The sequence below is a fragment of the Talpa occidentalis genome, unplaced genomic scaffold (assembly GCF_014898055.3).
Source record: "Talpa occidentalis isolate TD23 unplaced genomic scaffold, MPIMG_talOcc4v2.1 talOcc4.6, whole genome shotgun sequence".
NCBI lineage: Eukaryota > Metazoa > Chordata > Mammalia > Eulipotyphla > Talpidae > Talpa > Talpa occidentalis.
The window spans coordinates 35,389,039-35,410,008 of record NW_023604972.1 but is presented as its reverse complement, the minus strand read 5'-3'; the positions used below and the strand labels follow the sequence as shown (position 1 = coordinate 35,410,008).

The 20,970-nt window shown below is 36.1% G+C and overlaps 1 protein-coding gene across 21 annotated transcripts in view; it reads right to left on the bottom strand.

The window, feature by feature from the left end:
• ADGRL3 (adhesion G protein-coupled receptor L3) overlaps window positions 1–20,970 on the bottom strand; it is a 766,591-nt gene that overhangs the window by 117,143 nt on the left and 628,478 nt on the right. For all 21 annotated transcript variants that reach the window (XM_054688025.1, XM_054688026.1, XM_054688014.1 and 18 more), the window contains 4 exons: window positions 14,715–14,898; window positions 13,689–13,811; window positions 5,870–6,078; window positions 5,040–5,216 (listed from right to left, as the gene is read on the bottom strand). In XM_054688025.1, the coding sequence (XP_054544000.1) occupies window positions 5,040–5,216; window positions 5,870–6,078; window positions 13,689–13,811; window positions 14,715–14,898 (693 nt within the window). The remainder of the gene's footprint in view (window positions 1–5,039; window positions 5,217–5,869; window positions 6,079–13,688; window positions 13,812–14,714; window positions 14,899–20,970) is intronic.

Genomic DNA, 20,970 nt, shown 5'->3' with positions numbered 1-20,970 from the left:
AAAAAATGAAAGCAGACACTGAATATTCTCATTGTTAAAATAAAAGGTAAACATTTGTGATCTGGAATAAATAAAGTGCACTTAGTTATAAACAAATCAACTAGTTCTTACTAAGAGCAGTATAAGCAATTGAGGATGTTTTTAGAACATTAATATGCTAAAGGATTCTAAGACTTATATTTAATACAATAAAAATAATAATCCCTGCAGTTAATCAATGCTAGAAATTATCTTACTAATGAAGAAGAAAACCAATCAATGAAAAATTTCTGATTACTTACTATTGACTTATGACTGTTCATAACATTAAATTTGTTGTAGCTAATAGTGTGGGGATTCACAATATCCACATAACCACATTTTGAAGGGCTGGGAAGGTATATACAATTGTATTAATTTGTGGATAATCTACTGTTTGGTAATTATATTATGAAACAGTTATACTGAAAAATAAGGTGAAGGTGCGGCCTAAGTTATCTCTGCATAGAGATAGATAAAATTATTTTTTAAAGACACTCAGCTTAATATTTGGACCTAGGATCAATGATTTAAAGGGTTTTAAGCAAATAGGGAAACAAAAAAAAATTTCCAAAAATTTTACAATTTTCAGCATTTTAATAAATTTTGTTATTCAGCCCCAAAAATAATCCCGAGATAATTTAGAAAAAAGAATTCAATAGTGTCATCTCACCAATTAATAATGGAAACAGGGAGCTCAGATGATTTGCTGAAGTAACAAGAGGCAATTGTTTCTTTTAATAACTAGAATCAAAATCTGAATCTCCTGATTTTTAATTGTTATTCTGATTTCTTTTCATATTATAAATTAGAAAAGTAAATTATGATATCAATAGCTATTTTGGTATTGGGAATTAAATGAGATAATATATGGAGACAATAAATAAATGATATTCATTCCTATTACTACTGGAAATGCTGGATCCTTCTGACAGTTGAAGTCACCACCAAATCTTTACTTTCTGAGATTTCTCTAAACTTGATGATCTATTTCTTATTAAATATTTCTGGGTAGAATTGAAGGTGCACCTTTAGAGGCTATTTTTAGCCAACTTTATCTACTGAAAATGAACCTAAAAATTGCAAGGGTGAGATTCAAGCTGCATATGAGAGGAGCCTAAGCAGAAAGCAGGTTTCCCTCTGCTTAAAAATTCTGCTACACCGCAGAAATGAAAGCAATACAAGGAAAAATGTTATTAATACTGAATGACATACAGTTAAGTGAAAAAATACAATGCAAAACTACAAAGCCCGGCTTTATCTCATGCTAAGGCTTGAAGCAATTTCAAAACTGTTTGTCCCAAATAATTATAATTTGAGTAAAGGAAAAGCTATAGGTGATATAAGCTGTCAGACTCTTTCTCTAAATCATTTCTTAGAGTGTGCTAAAAAACTATAGTAGAAATGTTAATTAGTCAATTAATTTGAAACATATACTTCTGTAAACTAAAATACTCCCTCCACAAAGGGTGTTCACAAAGAAAATGGTAAGAAAAAGACATAAACATTTGAATTCATTTTATTAAACATTCTGATGAACATCAGATAATAATCCTGTAAGAGATGCTCTTAAAAAGGAAAATTTGTGAAATACCATAAATTTAGTATAAAATGACATAACTTAAATTTCTGTAGTAATTATTTTTGTGCTAAGAAAGATAATCAAGTATTTCTTTATGTAACAAGTAAAAATAACTCAGCAGTTAACCAATAGTGCTGTGATCTACATTTATCTGCCTTAACTGACATAGCTATAAAGTCTCTCTCACTGGCCCATTCAAATTTTTAACTTTTTCACCTGATAAACTTTAAATTTCCTTATGCTAGAGACCTGTTTTGTTTTATTTGCCATAGCATTTATGGAGTGGAGTAATCTAAAAGTTTAAATAAGGTGAGCAGGAAAACCTCATTGAGAAAGTAACACTGGAACAAACATTGGAAGGAGACAAGGAAGCTGACCTTGCTGCTATCTGGGAGTGTTTACAGAAGGGAGACATGTAGTCCAACTATAGCACACTTGAAGTATTTCTGGAAAGGTAAGAAGGCCAGTAAGATTAAAGCCAAGTGAGCAAGGGAAAAAACAGTGAGAAGGGAGGCCAAGAGATGCTAAAGGGTTTTTGGGGAGGATTAGGGATTTTTACCTTTACAGAGATAAGGAGTCATTCAGATTGGATCAAAGATTTGAAGTATCTGATTTGCATTTTTAAAGGATTACAGAACTGCTGTTTTGAGAATGAATCAGAGGAGTGACCATCTGACTCACATTTTAAAAGTATCCTTCTGGCAATTACGCTGAGAATAAATTTAAGGGGGACAAAGAAGGGAGAAATGAAACGAAGTAAAGGATTATAAGAAGAAAAGAGAGGAGAGATAATAGAGGCTTGAATCTAGGTGGCAGTGACAAAGGAGCTGAAGCTGATGCTGATTCTGGCCAGATATACTCAGCATTGGGTGTGTGGCATGGGTGAAAAGATACAAATCAGCAAGGGGCACAGCTCAGGTCCAGAGACTGACGGACAGACTAGTCACTAAGAAGGAAAAGACTCAGAAGGATAACAAAATTGCAGTTCTAGATTTGGTATACTCATCAGAAACCTAAGTGACTATATCAAGTCTGCAGTTAAATCCATGTGCCTGGAGTTAAGACAGAAAGGTAGAAATCTGGGACTCATGAGCTGATGTTAAGAAATATGTGATCAGGGTCTCCTCGGTGGCGTAGCAGTTGAGTGCTGGGCTGCCACCGGGGGAGTGTCCCACATGGCGTGCAGACCTCTCCTGCCGCCGCTCACTGCTCCCCTCAGCAGTGTACTTTGTCAGTCTGCCTGCTCTGCTCTCCACTCTGGCTCTGGTGAATTCTCTCACCTTCCAGCGCTTCTGACTGTACCCAGTGCTTGTATAAATAAATCTTAAAAAAAAAAAAAAGAACTATATGGAGAGAGAATGTAAGTAGTACACTCTGGGTCAAAGCAACAAACAGAAATCTTGGCGATGAGGAGGAATCAGCAAAGGATGCTAGGAAGTAACAGCTACTGAGGAGGGAAGAAAAAAAGGGGAGAGAAGAGAAGAACATATTTCAAGAATGTGGTTAAAGTAAATTCTCTCCCAGTTGCCCTACTAAATATATCTACTCATCCAGAACTATAAATCCTGTCTTGCTCAGTTCTCTCAGATACATAATCCTTCTCTGTGTCTGAAAATCAGAACGTAGACTTGAAATATAACGATTATCAAAACTATGACTGCAGTGTCACTTCTTTGCCTTTTCTTCCCTTTCAAAAATGTGAGTTCTTTGAGGTCCAGAAGCTTAGTAGATTGCTCAACTCTACTAATTAATAGATTGCTTAACTCTAGTTGAGCAGTGGGAAGGAAGAAATTGTATAGCATATGGGAAGGAAGAAGTCGTAATTTTTGAGAGTTGAATGTATAGCAGGTAATATATCCCTACCTTTACTTAGGTGTTCAAAAATAGCTGGCAGAAGAAGGAAATGCTGAATAAACAGTAGAGAAAATAGAATACAGAAAAGGGCAACCCAGTGTACAGGTAAAGTCCCGGAATTGAGACACGTGTTTAAGACCCCATAGTTTAACAGCATTGCTCTCAAGATTACTCAGCTATGTTTCCTTAATAGAGTTTCCTGCAGAGTTAAATTGTAACAACTAACAAACTTATGTATCTATTTTAACTGGTTGCTGTACTTCTCATTGTGCATGATTAAACTGGCATTCTCTTTAAGTCTAATGTAATTTTGGTTAGAGTATGTTTCTTTTGGACTTTGATGACCAGTGTGCTTATTTTATGTTTTCTAAGTGCCAAAATCATGTTATAAGATCAAAATGGGACTGATTTATGCAATCACAAGAGATTATGCTACAGTATATACATATGGCGTGACTAACTACAAAAAGAAAATAGTGATTTCCATTTATTTTATGTTTTATTGATACACAATAATGGCCACAATCAGGACTCACTCTCTGATATAATGGATAGGTAGAGGCTGTTACGCAATGAACTGAACAAAAACTGATTTTGCTATTGCTTCAAATGTGATCCTTTCTGAGTTTATTCTCTAAGCTGAAACATAGAATCCCAGAGATACACTAACACATTCTTGGTCTAAATCTGACATTTGTCTGTATGTCCAGTATTATTAACTCTGCTGATATAGCTAAGGCATTTTACTTTTAAGGTAAGGTGCTAATTGGACTTGGATTTGGTCTCCCTCTGGGATACCTGTGCCATCTCTAAATTCAAAAGCCTCAAAAAAAAAAAAAAATCTGGCATGTAATCATTAAGCAACATCAGGTACATAAACCTTTGTCAAAGCTTTTACTTCTTAAAATGAGTTGAACATTAATAGTTTTTCTATTTTTATTGATATTAGAGAAAAAAGAATTCAAAAGTATGTAAGCGCTTGTTGCCAATCTCTATAACCAAGTTAATAGCTCTTTGTATCTTTATGTCCTAAGTATATCTAAAATCTAAATCCTTTTGACAGAGAGTCATACTGCGAAGACACTGATATAGTCAAGTTAGCTGTGTTTCTGACTTTGGAAATTTCCTTTCTTCTGAATTCTTTCTTAGAATAATTTCTTGCTGAATGGACAGAAACCATTATGTTATGTTGTAATATACCAAGTCCTTCGTATTATCAAGCTTTGGGTATTGTGCTTAACAGATGCCTTCCCAGAAGTTTGAGAGTATTTAATCCAATCCTAACCCCTCTGCACCTACCTTTGGTCCTGGGGTCCTATCTTGCCCTGTTCATAAAGTTATGGTCTGAAGTATATTCATACAAAAGCAGAGAGATTGGGGAAGTTTTTCAGCAAGATTATTTTATAAACAAACTTCTAGTGATAAAAGAAAAAAAAAAAGAAGATAAAAAGTTCTTTAATCATCCAGGAGAATATGGGCTGAACAGAAGAGAACTTCTGAATTTCTATGAAATTAGAAAAACTTTGAAGTGAGACTGGCCTACAGAATACCCTTAGGTACTTTTGTTTGATGGCATATATCTTACCTTAACTTCCACATGTGCCATCAATACCGCAAAGTTGGTTAGGTGGTTACACGAGCATGTAGTATGTGTTTTATTTGTTGTTAAGAGCCGACAGCCTTGTGTTGACCAATAACCTGTCATTGTGCGCTTGGAGTAGCTCCAAAAGGAACAGTTAGGGTTGAAATTCTCCTCAGATTGCTACATGGAAAAGAAATCAATAAAGCCAATAACTACTTTATGTCCATGTAAATTAGGTAGGCATTTTCTTTATATCTAACGCAACTTCATGTTCTTGTCTTTGTGGAGCTATCCATGAGTGTTTTCATATTAGATGGACATCGTCAATTCTAAGCAAATTTGAATATATATATATTGTTGTTTATTCTCCCAATTAGAGGTGAGGTCACTTAAAAAATAATATTGAAGGAATATAAGGATCCATGTCTCAGAATTACATCAATTAATTTACATTGCTATGTAAAGTCAATTGTTGTATAAAATCAACATCTGAAAGGATATTCTTTAAAATTGTTAATTTTTATTTTTTCGTATATATCCATACACAGATATAATTACTTGTAATATATGTGAAGCCATTTTGAGTTCTACTGAACATATTACTAGCTCTTTTTAATTATTAGAAGTATTTGTAAACCCATTTATGAGTGTTTTTACCATATGTATTTACATATACAAGAATTATTCTCCACTCTCATTTCAGGAAAAATAAAAACTATTATTCTATAAATAATGAATTTCTATATGTCAAATAGCAGGGGATAGAAAGAGAATTAATATGTTCATGTTATAAAAGCTAGCTATACAGGACAAATTACATGCCATTTTCTTACCTTGATATGTTTAACAGTGAACACCACAGGATCAGCCAAATAAACCTTATTACTGAATTCTTTGTTTATTGCTGCTGTTATAACAGGGGAGTTGACAATAACGGAATGGTTGGTGGACATGGCCTCTGTGCCCAACTTCATGCTGGCATTCTCCGTGGACAAATAAGGACCCAAGTTGTTATACAGGACAAAAGCCACTCTGATCTCTCCTAAAATAAATGGAAATGTGAACTATAAGTACCAAAAAACCTCCAATTAGAGTGTACACTACCATTAAATCAGATACTCTAATCAGATTACAATCAATTCTTTATAAAATATACTCACAACAAAAATGAAGCATTCATTTCAAACAAAGTGTCAGGTGATTCATGAGGGTTTAAAGTCAAATGATGCTGAAACAATTACATACTGGTATTAAAATAATGAACCCCAATCTATATCCTACTCCATACACAAAACGCTTAATTCACTATGAATTAAGACTGAGACATAAAACTAGGATCATAACACTTCTAGAATAAAATACAGAATAGTATCTTTGTTCTTGAGGAAGGCAAAGATGCTGTTGGTAGTAACTATAAAACATATAATTAAAAAAGCAAACTGAACTTTGTCAAAATAGAGAATTGATATCTATCAAAATACAACATAGAGAAAATGAATATGAAAACCACAGACTAGGAATATATTATATATATGCTATAATGTATAGGCATAAATGATTTCTACTCATCAACAATGAAATAATAAATAATACTAAATGACAAAAGACATAAACACATGCTTTAGAAAAAGAATATATGAAAGGTCAGGAGGCATGAAAAATGATTAACATCATTATCAGTTCAAGAATTAAAAAACTAAATTACATTTAAACATTATTTCATACTTGTTAGAATCTCTGAAATTGAAAAGACTGACAATATGAATGTTGATAATATGAAATAACTGGATCTCTTGCAGAATGCTGATGGATGGTAAAAATGGTTCAGCTATTTGGAAAAATGGTTGGCAATTTCCTATAAAATTAAACACATAGTCTAGTTTCCTACCTAAGGGAAACATATGTACACACAATACAAAACCTTGTTTAAGAATGTTTATAGTATCTTTATTCATAATAGCTCAGGACTGGAAATGACTCAAAAATATATCAATGGGAGAAGAAATGAATTATGTCATAACAATAGAGTGGAATATACTATGCATTGATAAAGAACAAACCACTGGTGATAGAACATCATGATTTAATCCTCAAAATATTATGCTGAGTTAAAGAACAGAGAGAAAAGAGAGCACATGCATATGGTACCAGTTATATAAAGTCTAGCAATAGACAAAATTTGTCTATAAAAATAGTAACTAGTTTCAAACTAATTTCATCAGGTAGGGAGAGTAGTGAAAAGACTGGAATGAAAACACCAGAGAATTTTGTAGGTAATAGGAAAGATTCATATCTTATTTTATGTGATATACAGAGGTAGGTGCAAGTGTGAAATTTATAAAGCTAAACACTGAGGCATATGCATTTTATTGTATGTAAATAGCATCTCAGTTGTAACTTACAAACCAAACAAATTTAAAAAAGCATTCAAAATCTTTACCTGTCTTAAAACTCAAGTATCATACTCTTAAGATCACTATTTCCATACATCCTCCTAATATACTTTTATCCTTACAACAATCTCACACATGTGATCCTCTCTAAAATTAACTTATTCTAACACGTTTTTTAATCATATCATTTCCTTTCTAAAAATAAGTTAAGTACTACTTTCTAAAAATAACTTAAAATAAATTCATAGCAGTTCACCAAGAGACAAAATCTGACCTGACTACTATTATTACTAAGATGAGGAAGTCACAGTACCTGCCCCTGAATTGCACAGTCAAGTGTGAACAAAGACAAAGGAATTTAATTTTTTAAAGGGTGGGGGCTCTTCAACATCTGAATTGTTTGGGGGGCCTCCCTGGTGGCACAGGTGTTAAGTCTCAGTGCTATCAAGCTATAGGCAGCCACTGCAACATGAGTTCCATCCCTGGCCAGGTGGCACAGCAGACCTCTCCTGACTTACCCACTGTGCCCCTCAGCAATGCATTTCAGTAGATTTGCCTGCTCTCCTCCCCACTCTGTCTCTGGTGAATCCTCTTACCATCCCCTGCTCCCTGCACCTCTGGCCTACACCCCAGCTGTTGTATGCATAAATAAATCTTTAAAAAATGTTTGGGAAATTCCCGATGCCCAGAGATTTGTTGACACAAAATGGAAATATGCTTGCTTTCCCTGCCTAATTTGCAAAGAGGTATCCAATCAGGTACATGAGCCTTGACCTTCATTAGGGGCTGAGGCAGAGACTTCACTTCTGCTTCATTTTTTTTTTAAGATTTATTTATTTATGCACACAAGAACTGGGCTATAAGACAGAGGTCTGCGGGGGGCGGGGAGGGGAAGTGAGAGGATTCACCAGAGACAGAGTGGGGAACAGAACAGGAAGACCAACTGAAATACACTGCTGAGGGAAGCAACGGGTGAGACAGGAGAGGTCTGCTGCATATGTGCGTAGCTCCCTGGCCAGCTGGTTGGGTGCAGATAGCTTCACAGTGCTATGCTTAACCCCTTGTGCCACCAGGGAGCCCCACTTGTACTTCATTTTTGAATGCAGTGACATCTCACCAATGATTCTATGTCATGGCACAGGCTGCTGTTAGCCTTCTTGCTTTTAAATGTTTTCTGGACCTGATTCTTCAGTCTTAGTTAATATAGAAGATATCTACTATCCTTTAAGTAATTCAGCAAAGAGATTATGATGAGATATACGTACAGAAAATGGGCATTCTTAAACTTCTGATCCACAGCTGTCATCACAGTACTGACTGAAGCACAAGTGAAGGCTCTGCCTCAGTCCCTGCTGAAGGTCAAGGCTAGTGCATATGATTGGATGCTTTTTGCAGAGGTGCCCAGAGCAACCTCTTTGCAAATTAGGCTGGGAAAGTATCATAATACTAAATGCTTCTTGACTATTACAATATGGCATTTGATTTTTGTGCTTTCCCTCTGGATTTAATATAAAAATGCTGATTTTTTGGAAGTTAAACTTAAGAACATTATATATTTTTCTGGTTAACAGTAACAATTTATATGGTTTATAATTGTCTAATAAGTCATGCCAATTTCTAATTTTCGGATGATGTCATGTTCCATCCCAATTTGTTGGACTAGTGTGTTCAGTTGCATAAAATTGCTTAGATAATACACTTGGAAATTAATCCTTATCTGCAGTTTAAGATGATTATACACTATACATTAATTTGGCAAATAAAATAAATGAGAACTATGAGAAAAATGAGTAAAATAAAGCATAATATGACTAATATAGACATATTTCAATCTCCATTACCTTTGGATCTGAAAGTTTATGCATTTATTTGATAAAACCTGAATGAGTGCCTCTATGTGCCTCGCACTAGGGTTACATAAATGAACAAGTTAGAACACGTCCCTCCTCCAATGAAGCTTACCCACTACAATAAATAGGCAATTTAAAAATAATAATATGAATTTTCACAATGGAGAATGAATAAACGCTATGAAGAAGCAATGGCATAAAGTGACTAGTGGAAAAAAGAGTAATTGAGAATGGATGGTGTGTGACAGGGAAAACCTTCCTAAAGATGTTAAGATTTATACAGAGCAGAAATAATAGAGAAGCTTAATTGCAAAGAACTGTAAAAATTGAATTTCAGTAATAAAATAAATTATGTTTCATGCAGGAATATTTTTAGTGTGTTCCAGGAACTGGATCAAGACTAAATCAGGAAACCCCTGTATATTATTTGTGGGAATGCAAATTGGTGCAAATTGCAGGAAACAATATGGAGATTCTACAAAAAAATTACACTAGAACTACCACATAATACAGTATATATATCTGATAGCATAAAAACACTGACGCAAAAAGATAAATGCACTCCCATGTCTAGTGAAACACTATTTGTAAGAGCCAAGGCATGGAAGCAAACTAAACATCCATGATGGATGAATGGATATAGAAACTTGTATACATTAAAGTGTAATATTATTTAGCCATAAAAAGAAGGAAATCTTGACATTTATAATATATATTACAATACATTAATATTTAATATATTATAATATATTATATATATTAATATTTAATATATTATTGTAGGGTAAGGAAAAATGTCAGGCTTTTCTGCCCTCCCGCCATCAGGATAGATGATGGATCCTTGCGGTCCTGAATGCATGCCTGATGGTGGGCACCTGGAGTAGGGTGTGGGCCCAGGTAGATGGGATTCACCTGGGCTGAGACTGGGAGGTTGGCATCACAGGGACACCAGCAGAAGCCAAAAGAGAAGCCGAGAGAGAAGCAAGAGAAGCAGAAGCTGAGAGAAGGCCCGAGAGCCCAGAGTGAAGACCTGCTGGCGGCTGGGAAGCCTGCCAACCTCCCGGCCCCCCAGCACCCCTACCTGCCATATGCTTGGTGAACCCCAATAAAAGACCTGCAAAATCCACCGAGGACTTTGACTCCTTCTTTACCCGGTCTGCTGGATCTTAGAAAACCTGCCCTGTGGTCTTCCTGACCTTTACAATTGGCGTAAGTCGGCAAGATGATCCATGCAGACGGGTATTGGAGCCCTCCAAAGACCTGGAGGGACTAAGGAGTAACAGACTGTTTGCCTGTGACGACGCTGGAGGTGTCATGGTGGTAGAGGAGATGGACAAGGTCCAGGAGCTACAGGACGAGACCTTGCGTGAAGGAGACGCCTGAGAGGACCAGCCAACAACCCCTGAGGCAGCAAGAATCTTTGAAGAGAGGACCATGCTTCAGAGCTCATCAGTGCTGATGGCAGGGAGAGGCCTAATGGACTTGGACTGACGGACTTGGACTGACAATCCCGCCAGAAGGTGGAGGATCTCGGCAGGTTATATATTTTGAGAATCTGGGGGTGGCCAGTGGGCCTTGATGGCCAAAAGCACCCTGCATATGCCCAGTAGCTAAGCAGAGGAAAAAAGACAACTGAGAAGGCAAAAGCTGGTACTGATGCTAAGTTTGGGAAGCCCTGAGTGGCTGTTAAGCACTAAGTAAGCTGAGGAAGGGCAGTGAGTCTCATAAAATCACCTGTGGGTGATGCCCTGCTCGTTGTCGAGTGAGGGTGAGGAGCTGAGGAACCTGTCCTTGGGGGACGGGTGGGGAACGTGGCTTGGGTGGAGCCCAAGCTGAATGTAGAGTTTGGATCCCTGACCCATGTGCTTGTGCAGTGGGTTGGCCTGAGTGCAGGGGTCTGCGAGTCGCATTGGTGGCTATGACAGCCGAATGTTGGAGCGACTGCAGACAGCAACCCTGAGGGTTGGCGATTACCCCCAACAGAATAGAATCACCAATCCCAGAGCTAGTGCATCCTGGGGGTGGATGCGGTGTGTGGCTTGTAGCCGAGACGACAACCAGAAAAGGCCAGGAAGCCTGATGGCTCCTGGTGTGTTACAGTAGATGCCGTGAGTGATTCCCCTCCCTCGTATGAGCAGTGCCTTCGGCAGCAGATTTGGTGGCTGATCTGCTGGTACCAATAATTGTCTTTTGTTACTAGGTCGGGGCCCTGCCTGGGCTTACTTGTGTTATGTTGTATTTTGTTATATTGTGATGTATTTGTTTTTGTGGGCGATGGCTGCATTATTTATGTTTGCTAAGAAAATTGTATATATGTACATTATATGGCAGAAAACCCTGAGGGGGTGGACTGTAGGGTAAGGAAAAATGTCAGGTTTTTCTGCGCTCCCGCCATCAGGATAGATGATGGATACTTGCAGTTCTGAATGCATGCCTGATGGCAGGCACCTGGAGTAGGGTGTGGGCCCAGGTAGATGGGATTCACCTGGGCTAAGACTGGGCTTTTAAGGTCAGCGTCATGGGGACACCAGCAGCAGAAGCCAAAAGAGAAGCGAGAGAAAAGCAAGAGAAGCAGAAGCTGAGAGAAAGCCGGAGAGCCCAGAGTGAAGACCTGCTGGGGGCTGGGAGGCCTGTCAGCCTCCCGGACCCCCAGCACCCCTGCCTGCCATATGCCTGGTGAACCCCAATATAAGACCTGCAAAAACCACTGAGGACTCTGACTCCTTCTTTACCCGGTCTGCAGGATCTTAGAAAACCTGCCCTGTGGTCTTCCTGACCTTTACAATTATATATATTAAAATGTGGATGGAACTTGAGGGCATGGTACTAAATGAAAAAATGTCAGAGAGAGAAAGAAACATACCATATGATCTTTCTTAAATGAGGAATCTAAAACAAAATGAAAGAAACTGAAATAGATATAGAAAACACATTGCTATTGAGGGGGTAGGTTGTTAAGGATGAGCAAATGAGTGAAGGTAGTAAAAAGTTATAGACGTTCAGTTGTAAAACAAACATGTCCTAGAAATACAATTGTGTAACATGATGACTACATTTAATAATACTGTATTATATATTTTGAAAGTTGCTAAATGAGTAGATCTTATGAATCTTCATCACAAAGAAAAAATATAATTATGGACAGTGAATGGATATTAGATTGATTATGGCTGATGCAGTCACAGCATATACACATATAAAGTAATTATTCAATACACTTGAAACTAATACAATGTTATATGTCAACAAACGACTAAACTGAATCACTGAAAGGTTAAAGAGAGGTGATTCAGGCAGATGAGGCAGGAAGGAAGTGAGGCAGGTAGCACTGCTTGACCTCGTTAAGTCAATCTGATTTGATTTCATTCAAAGTGTAACTGAAGGCAACTGGTAAGATTAACGTTTCAGGAAGAATTCTTTTATCAACAGGTTTTACTGTTGGAGGGGAGGTTATAGTGGAAGGAGGGAAATCAATTAGGAAGCAAAAGCAGGAATCTGGTTTTGTTCTACATTAGCTTATTCCTCAAAATTCAGATAGTCTAATTAGCAACATAATGATTTGCAAGTTCAGTTTTACAAGATTTCTAAAACTTACAAGGAATTTTTCCTTGTAAGGAAAAATTGACAGCAAACAGTTTTTTTTGGGGGGGTATTATATAGTGAGCTCTCAGGCTCTTTTTTTTTTTTTCTAAACTATGCACCCCACAAAACACTAGCTTAGAGTTGGTTACTACAACCTAAGGTCATTTTCCTATCACCTAACTGGTTAAATTAGCTCATTTCCTTGGCAAAATGCGTGTGTGTATGTGTACATATGCATAAGCACACACATATGTGTACTTCAAGTTGAATAGTGAAGCTTAAAATACACTTTTCCTATGAATGTTTTCATTCATTTAATTTTAATTATATTCAATGATTTTAAATTAGTCCTTAGCTGACATATATTTATCTGTTCCATTTCCCAATAATATTTCCTCATATTTAAATTTTCTTGGTGCTTTGCAAAGCATAGAAACATACCATGAAAGTACAGTAAAGAAAAAAAAAAAACAGTTTAAATGAAAAGTAAAGTTTCTGTCAACTTGGAGTTACTTCTTTCAAAGAAAAATACATTTCATTTAGGTTTTAGAGTTCATTAATTTTCTTCCTATTCAAGTTACTGACATTTCACTGCAACTGAAAAGTAGCAGAACAATTTTTAAATCTGATTGAGAATTTTGTAAAATAAATGTCATTAAATATTGTTGGTTCAGGAGTCAAAAAAAACAGAAGGAAGAGAAGAGGAAAAAGAGAAGAGGAGAGATATGAAGAACTCTTGGATTAAGGATCTAAAACTCCAAGCCAAGAAGCAGGGAGCTAAAGAAAAGTTCAATTACATCACACTTAACAAATGAACTCTAACCTACCATTTCGGCCATTTTGTTTTAAAGTATTTGCAGAAAGTTGGATAGTGCTTCCATGAACCATGTTTTCCGGAAATTTTAGGTCTTCTAAGTTTCCTTCTGTACTCAGTCTTGCAACTTCCAATTCTGTTAAGAGCAAAGAGATAATAATGCTCATTGAGAAAAATTCTAGCACTAAGACAATGCATTAAATGACTGAAATAGTTCTGAAATCAAAACACGAAAATTGTTATATTTGTAATGCTTTATAGTAGTTTAATTTTGTATCTAGAAAGTATTCTTTAGTATTTTAATTTTTCAAGATAAAGCATATTAAACCAATTGAAATAAAAATGCAAATGTATCAATTATAAAGTCTACAAGTTAAAATTTAAGCTTAAATCCTTGTATATTGTTATTGATTTCAAGTTTATTTTCAAATATTATCTTTATGTTATGAATTAAGCAATCTTTTAATCCAAGAGCTATATTATTATATCAATATTGATCTATCTTTAAATCTAGAATTTGAGGCAGCTTTATCAAATCTTCTAAAATTAAATGATCAGATATATCCTTATATACCCAATGATAATAGATTTATACTCTTTATGAGCCAATGACATAATTACCAAAAAGTGTATTATCACAGTCAAGTAAATGACTGGTATTTATCTTATAGTATTTAATTCAAAGACCCTCTAATTATCCAAAATGAACAATAAGCCCTGTATTAAGAGGATAAAATTCTATGTAGTACAATATATACATATATACATTCATACATAAGAACTGAAAAAAATAAACGGACCTCAATGTAAATGGTCTAGGCTAATATACCCAATATTGAATGTCCTAAGATAGATAACATGCAAGATTATGAAGATCCCTTAAGACGAGAAGTTATATTTCCCTAAATACGGAAAAAGAGTACCATCTCTACAGATATAAAGTATCACTCCTAATATCTGGACCATCATAGATAATTTTTTTCCCTCTTTTCTGCTGTACAAGGGTCCCTGAGCCTTCTCTGTAATAAAGGCCACTTACGGATATTGTCTGTGTTCTCTCTGACAATGTCAGTCTTCAAAAGGTTATCAGCCAGCACAAAAGCACTCTCCTCCACAGTGTCAAGCAACATGGTGGCTGCACGAAGTTGATCACTTGTAGTCAGGTCTCTCCATGCATTCAAGGCTTGTGGCTGGAGGAGGTTGTTAACTGTCTCAACCATGGCCTACAGGAAGATGAACAGAATGACAGAGGTCTCTGGTGAACCCACAGAGCTGTCAGAAAGCCAGGTGTACATGTTGCCTAGCAAGCAAGGATCAGTGGTGTGCATGAGTTCAGTATTGTCCCCAGCCTCCCCTGTGACATATTGCAGCAGAAGCATTCATTATTTTGTTCTGTAAAACCCTAGCTGAAATTTTACAAGGCAAGGCAAAAATCTTTTGTTTTGAAGGACAACAAATACAGCTGTGCTTGTTTCTTAGAATCAATAGAAAAGGCTTCAATAAGACTATAATCATAATTAAATTATTTGGCAGCTGAACTGTTGACAGGTAATTTAAACCAAAATTTTTTTTCACATCACCACCAATTTTTTTTTTTTCTATATGTCACCATAAAACCATTTGAGATTAAAAGGATGACTCTAGACAGGACAGGAAAAAAAAAAAAAATGCTGCCATAGGGTGAGGACTCACTGAGCAAACCCATTTTTTTTCTAAGCCAGCTAGTGAAACATAAGAATGGGGAAATATCAAAGCATACACACTCCCAGGGGCCTTGGATATGTTATGTGTGGAGAGAAACCGTCTTCATGCTGTTTACTATAAGAGAGGAGAATAAGCAGTTGGACCTCACTACCTATGGCCCTTAGGTGTTTTTCCTTAAAAACAATCAGCGGTAGGTACACTCACACATAGAGATAAAGCACCACATTTCTCATTGCTTCATCCAAAAAATCATCTCTCTGGTTACAATTTATCTATTTCCTGTGGTTTGCTTTATGCTCTAGGTTACAAAGAAAAAACAGCTCTCAATAACTTCTTCCTAAGGTTTCATTCAAACAGAGAATTGCAAAATAGAAAATACAACAGCTGCAGTTTGAAAGTGATAATCCACGAACCTGTTTATTATGAAATATTCACCTAATCCAGAAATAAGCTTGAATAAACAATTAACACAGCCAAATTTTAGGCAGCACATAGGTGTTTTTAAACCAAACTCACATTATTGACGTGTGTTGGCAAGAGGGACTGAAGAGAATGGAGAAATACCCATTACACTGCAGTGTTTTCTTCTGGCTGAAGTTTTCATAGTAACCAAGTTAACAACTGTTAAAAATTCAGCTTCATAATGAAACACCTTGGCTGCCAATTAACACCAGCTTCAAAAACTAATTTGTCTTTGATAAAAGTTATTTTTCCTGGTATTTTCCCCAGCTCTTCCAAGTTTTGGCAAAAATCAACATCACTGGGCTTTAATGTAAAATAGTTCTACTTACAACTCGAGTACTTTGAGTCATTTTTTTAAAAAAAAAATCTCTCATGAGCTTAATGACTGGCATTTTCACATATTGTGTTTAGCTCTGTCATTTGTTCTGGGTTTAAAGCATGACCTAGAAGCCAGACAAAAGCATTTCCGCACCACAACAAAAAGATCTGCTTTCCAGGAAGGTCTCAATAGGGGCAATGCCAACAGGATATGCCAAAAAGGAGGTGCCAGATAGGAAACAAATAAACAAAAAAAAAGGTTTAGGTATTTTCTGAAGCCAAACAGAGAACACAGACCTCTTGAATACAGAGAAGTATTCTTTCTGGGATTAAATAATTCTCTAAATTCATTAAAAATGCTCTGAAAATCCCACCTACAACAAAAATCATGCCAATTCTTTTAGGAGGAGTCATTCTATCATTAGCTAATCATCTTTATACAGTGATTAATTTCAGTCTTAATTCAGGAAACATTTATTAGGGATAATAAAGTATTTCTGTTCTGCACTTCATAGCTTTTAATTTTTTAATTAAAAAATGCAAAAAGGGGGCCCCCTGGTGGCGCAAAGAGTTAAGATGCAGCGCTATGAAGCTCTCCATAGCCACTGCAGTACAAGTTCCATCCCCAGCTAGGGAGATAACCCACATGGCTCAGCAGACTTCTCCTGTCTCGCCCAGTTCTCCCCTCAGCAGTGTATTTCAGTGGATCTTCCTGTTCTGTTCTCCATTCTGTCTCTGGTGAATCCTCTCACTTCCTGCACCTCTGGCCTGTACCCCAGTTATTGTATATATAAATAAATCTTAAAAAAAAAAATTAAAAATGAAAATGCCAAAAAGAGACAAATAAGGAAAAGATACACCCTGGTCACATTTGAGAATGTTCTAAATAGGGACTTGTTTGCAACAGACTGTTTTTTTTTTTAAGATTTATTTATTTATGCATACAAGAACTGGGGTATAGGCCAGATGTGTGGGGAGTGAGAGGAATCAACAGAGACAGAGTGGAGAACACAACAGCAGATGTAGTGAAATACACTGCTGAGGGAGCAGCGGACAAGACAGGAGAGGACTGCTGTGCCATGTGGGTTAGAACCCTGAGTGGGGATTTAAATTTTGCTGCAGTGGCTACAGATAGCTTCACAGGTTGAGTGTTAACCCCTTGCACTACCAGGGAGGCCCTTGCAATAGACTATTTTAGATAAAATACTTCTTTGAATAGATTGTAAATGCTTCAGATCACTCTGTTAATACTTATCTGAGGTTTGCAATTGAAAAATGCATAAGGGGGCCTCCCTGGTGGCGCAAGGGGTTAAGATGTAACCTACTAAACTATCCACAACCACTGCAGCATGAATTTGATCCCCAGTCAGGGAGCTACCCACATGGAACAGCAGACCTCTCCTGACTCGCCCACTGCTCCCCTCAGCAGTGTATTTCAGTCAATCTGACTATTCTGTTCCCCACACTGTCTCTGGTGAATCCTCTCACCCTCCTCACCTCTGGAGGGTGAGTTCCCCTCCAGAGTTCCCCAGTTCCTATATACATAAATAAATAAATCTTTATTTAAAAAAAAAGAAAATGCATAAGGTGAGATACTTTTCATAGTTATAAAGTTTGAATACATTTTCAACAATTTAATTTTTAAAAATAAGCATAGTCTTTAGAGAAGCTTTCTATTAAAGCCCAAATTATTCCAATTTTATGAGAGAAATGACAGAATTGAAATATATTCCTAAAACCTGGATGTGTTAAGACATAAATCTAACAAAACACCTGTTCATAATTGCTTAGAAACAGAACTCTGTAGTGCCCAAATCAGAGTGTGGGATTTAGATCCACATCTGCTAAGTTTGTGTCTGGACTCTGCTGCTTATAGCTGTGTGATGTTGGACAAATCACTTCCTTATAATTTATAAATTTGAGGTGCAAATATAATTATTTCATAAGGTTGCCTAGCTCATCCTGACTGCTTAAGGTGTAATCTTGCCTCTATTTTCATTTGATATCAAAATTCAATGTGGAAACAAGCTGTCTTCACTGAACAAAGCAGAAGCAGAAATCATATCTGATAATTCCAAGAGTCAAGCTCAAGTTAGATCTGTAAGGATTATTTTGCACTGCAATCTTCATATATAAAGCTATACAACATAACTATTACAGTCCATTCTACCTGGAACTTTGAGGAATAAGCAAGTATAGGAACTTGTGTATTAAATAGTTCATAATGTGTACTCTAGAGATTTAAACTAACTGACCTGTTTTCTGCTACTGAGACAGCAAAGACAAGTCAAGTTTAATAGCTTTATAATTAATACAACTTAAGTTTCCTAAGGTTGGACATATGTCCCTGTTTGCAATTTAATGAAGGTAAATTAAATAGCCATAAAGCTCCTCAATGACAAAGGAATGTCTATATTTTGCTTTCTTTATACATTTATGCCATTGTATGTTTTTCTGTCAAATGACAGTTGTTATAATTTCTTTTTTCTCAAACTAGTTATTTGTATTGCTAGCATTAGCAACACTGCTTTAAATACAGGTTGATTTTCACTGTAGTTACAAAGAGATGAACTTCACTATATTTACAATGAAGGATAAATGAAAAATGTACAATGAATTTGACTAAAATGAGGGATAAATGAAAAATGTACAATGAATTTGACTAAAGTGAAGTACTGGAGAACCAGTTTAATGTCCAAAAGCATTCATCAATTTTTACCTTCATGTATATTTTTCTGAAATTTATACCTTATTTTTAAATTTTCATTTTAAATTTGGTAGAGAATATGCAAAAGGTAAAAATTGAACTGAATTGATCATATAGAAATTTATATTCTCATTACAATGAATTGATAAATGAGAAAAAACACCTCATAATTCTGATATGTACAAAATTAAACAATCTAAAATTTTGAGAATAAAAAATGTTCTTGGGCCTCCCCGGTGGCGCAGCGGTTGAGCGCTGGGTTGCGAGGCTGCCCGCGGCCTCCGCGGCGCCGGTTCGATTCCCGGCTTCTCCCCGGCCACCGGGGGAGGGTCCCACATGGCGCACAGACCTCTCCTGCCGCCCGCTGCTCCCCTCAGCAGTGTGCTTCGGTCCTTCTGCCTGCTCTGCTCCCCGCTCTGGCTCTGGTGAATTCTCTCACCCTCCCATGCTTCTGACTGTACCCAGTGCATGTATAAACAAAAACAAACAATCAAACAAACAAATAAATAAATAAATAAACATGCCTCTATAAAAAAAAAAAAAAGATGTTCTTGCCAGACATTAAAGGTTAATCAGTAAGTTTGTAAAGTAATGGAAACTGGATATAATCCTGAGTATTCGCATTCTATTTCTGTTACTAAAATTTTTAGTGTGCTTTTGGGCAAATTTATGTTTTCTAGTCAATCAAGGACATATGAGCTGCACAAGAAAATTTGTCTTGCCTGTCTTGCCTCCATTTGAAGGCAAGAAGGGGTATCCCATTACTCTTAATATAATACAAAGATATTACTCTTCATATTATATTGTTTCAGAGTCTAACTTTTGGTGGTTTCTAAACATCAAATATAAATTCAAAAATGTGAAAAGTCACTTAGAATCATGCCAAGACATAAATATAACATATCCTTAGGGACACATATTTGTATTATACAACACTATTTTATAGGGACTCTATTAAATTAATGTCTTAAGCAAATTCACTTAACTAATTTTACTTAGAGCATATAATTGTACTGTGTTTGTTAAAGGTGTTGTATACATTATATATTTCAATGTGGACAATTTATTTATGTGTTATAACTACTGTGAAAATGTTTGGGCAAAATCAGCTATATATTCTGCTATAATAGTTTGTAATTTATTCCAAGAGAATGTGCTTGGGAAATAGCCTTCTTTCCTCAGGAAGAATACAACAAAGTAACAGGGTGAGAAACAACACATCAATGGCTCTTCTTACCCAGGTGAGCAATAAATCTCTAACTAGAAGTAAACAGAATCACCTAGGGAACTTAGTTACCTACATTTTCCCACTTGAAAACCACCAAACAAACAAACAAACAAACAAACAAACAAAACCAAATAGCATGAATATCTTGTGAAAAAGATGCATAACTTTACCACCATTGCATCTCTCCAAAGACAAGATTTTAAATCATGAGCTCATTCAGGTATGAGATCAGCTGCTCAGAGGGCTTCCATTATTAGCACAGCTAGAAAGAATGTTCCATCTTGAAACTGATTACCTGTTTCTTTCCTTTGCATTATGTGTCATTATCTAAAAGAATATCCTATATATTTTATTTTACATACATGACTATTGTATACCACCCATTCAAGGAAAGGTATGCTCATGAGGGTTGCATACACTCATGCAAATGCCACAGAAAATTCAATTTAAGTGTGTTCTCCATTTTCACACCAGCAGAAAAAAAAATCTCTAAAGGTATTGATTTTATAAGAGTAAAGAATATCTACAAATGAAAAAAATGTTACCAACTAGTCAACAGCATGAATCATATCATTTCAGAGATATAATGCCACAATGGACTCCAATTTTGCTACTTATGCACTTTTAGCAGAATTATTTATATTTGTGTCTGGCTTTCATACTAGGCAATAATGCTCTGAGGGCAACATCACATTCTTTTGTGTTTCTCCATCATACATTTCAGTTCCTTTAGCTCATTACACATAGATGGCCTATTTTTGCTATCAAATCATTAATGTTCTTATTTTCAAGAGATTAACTGAAAATTCCTCTTCTAGTTCTCTAACATTTTGTCATGTCTCCCCAGAAGTCTTCTGTGAGAATAAAGTGCTCAGA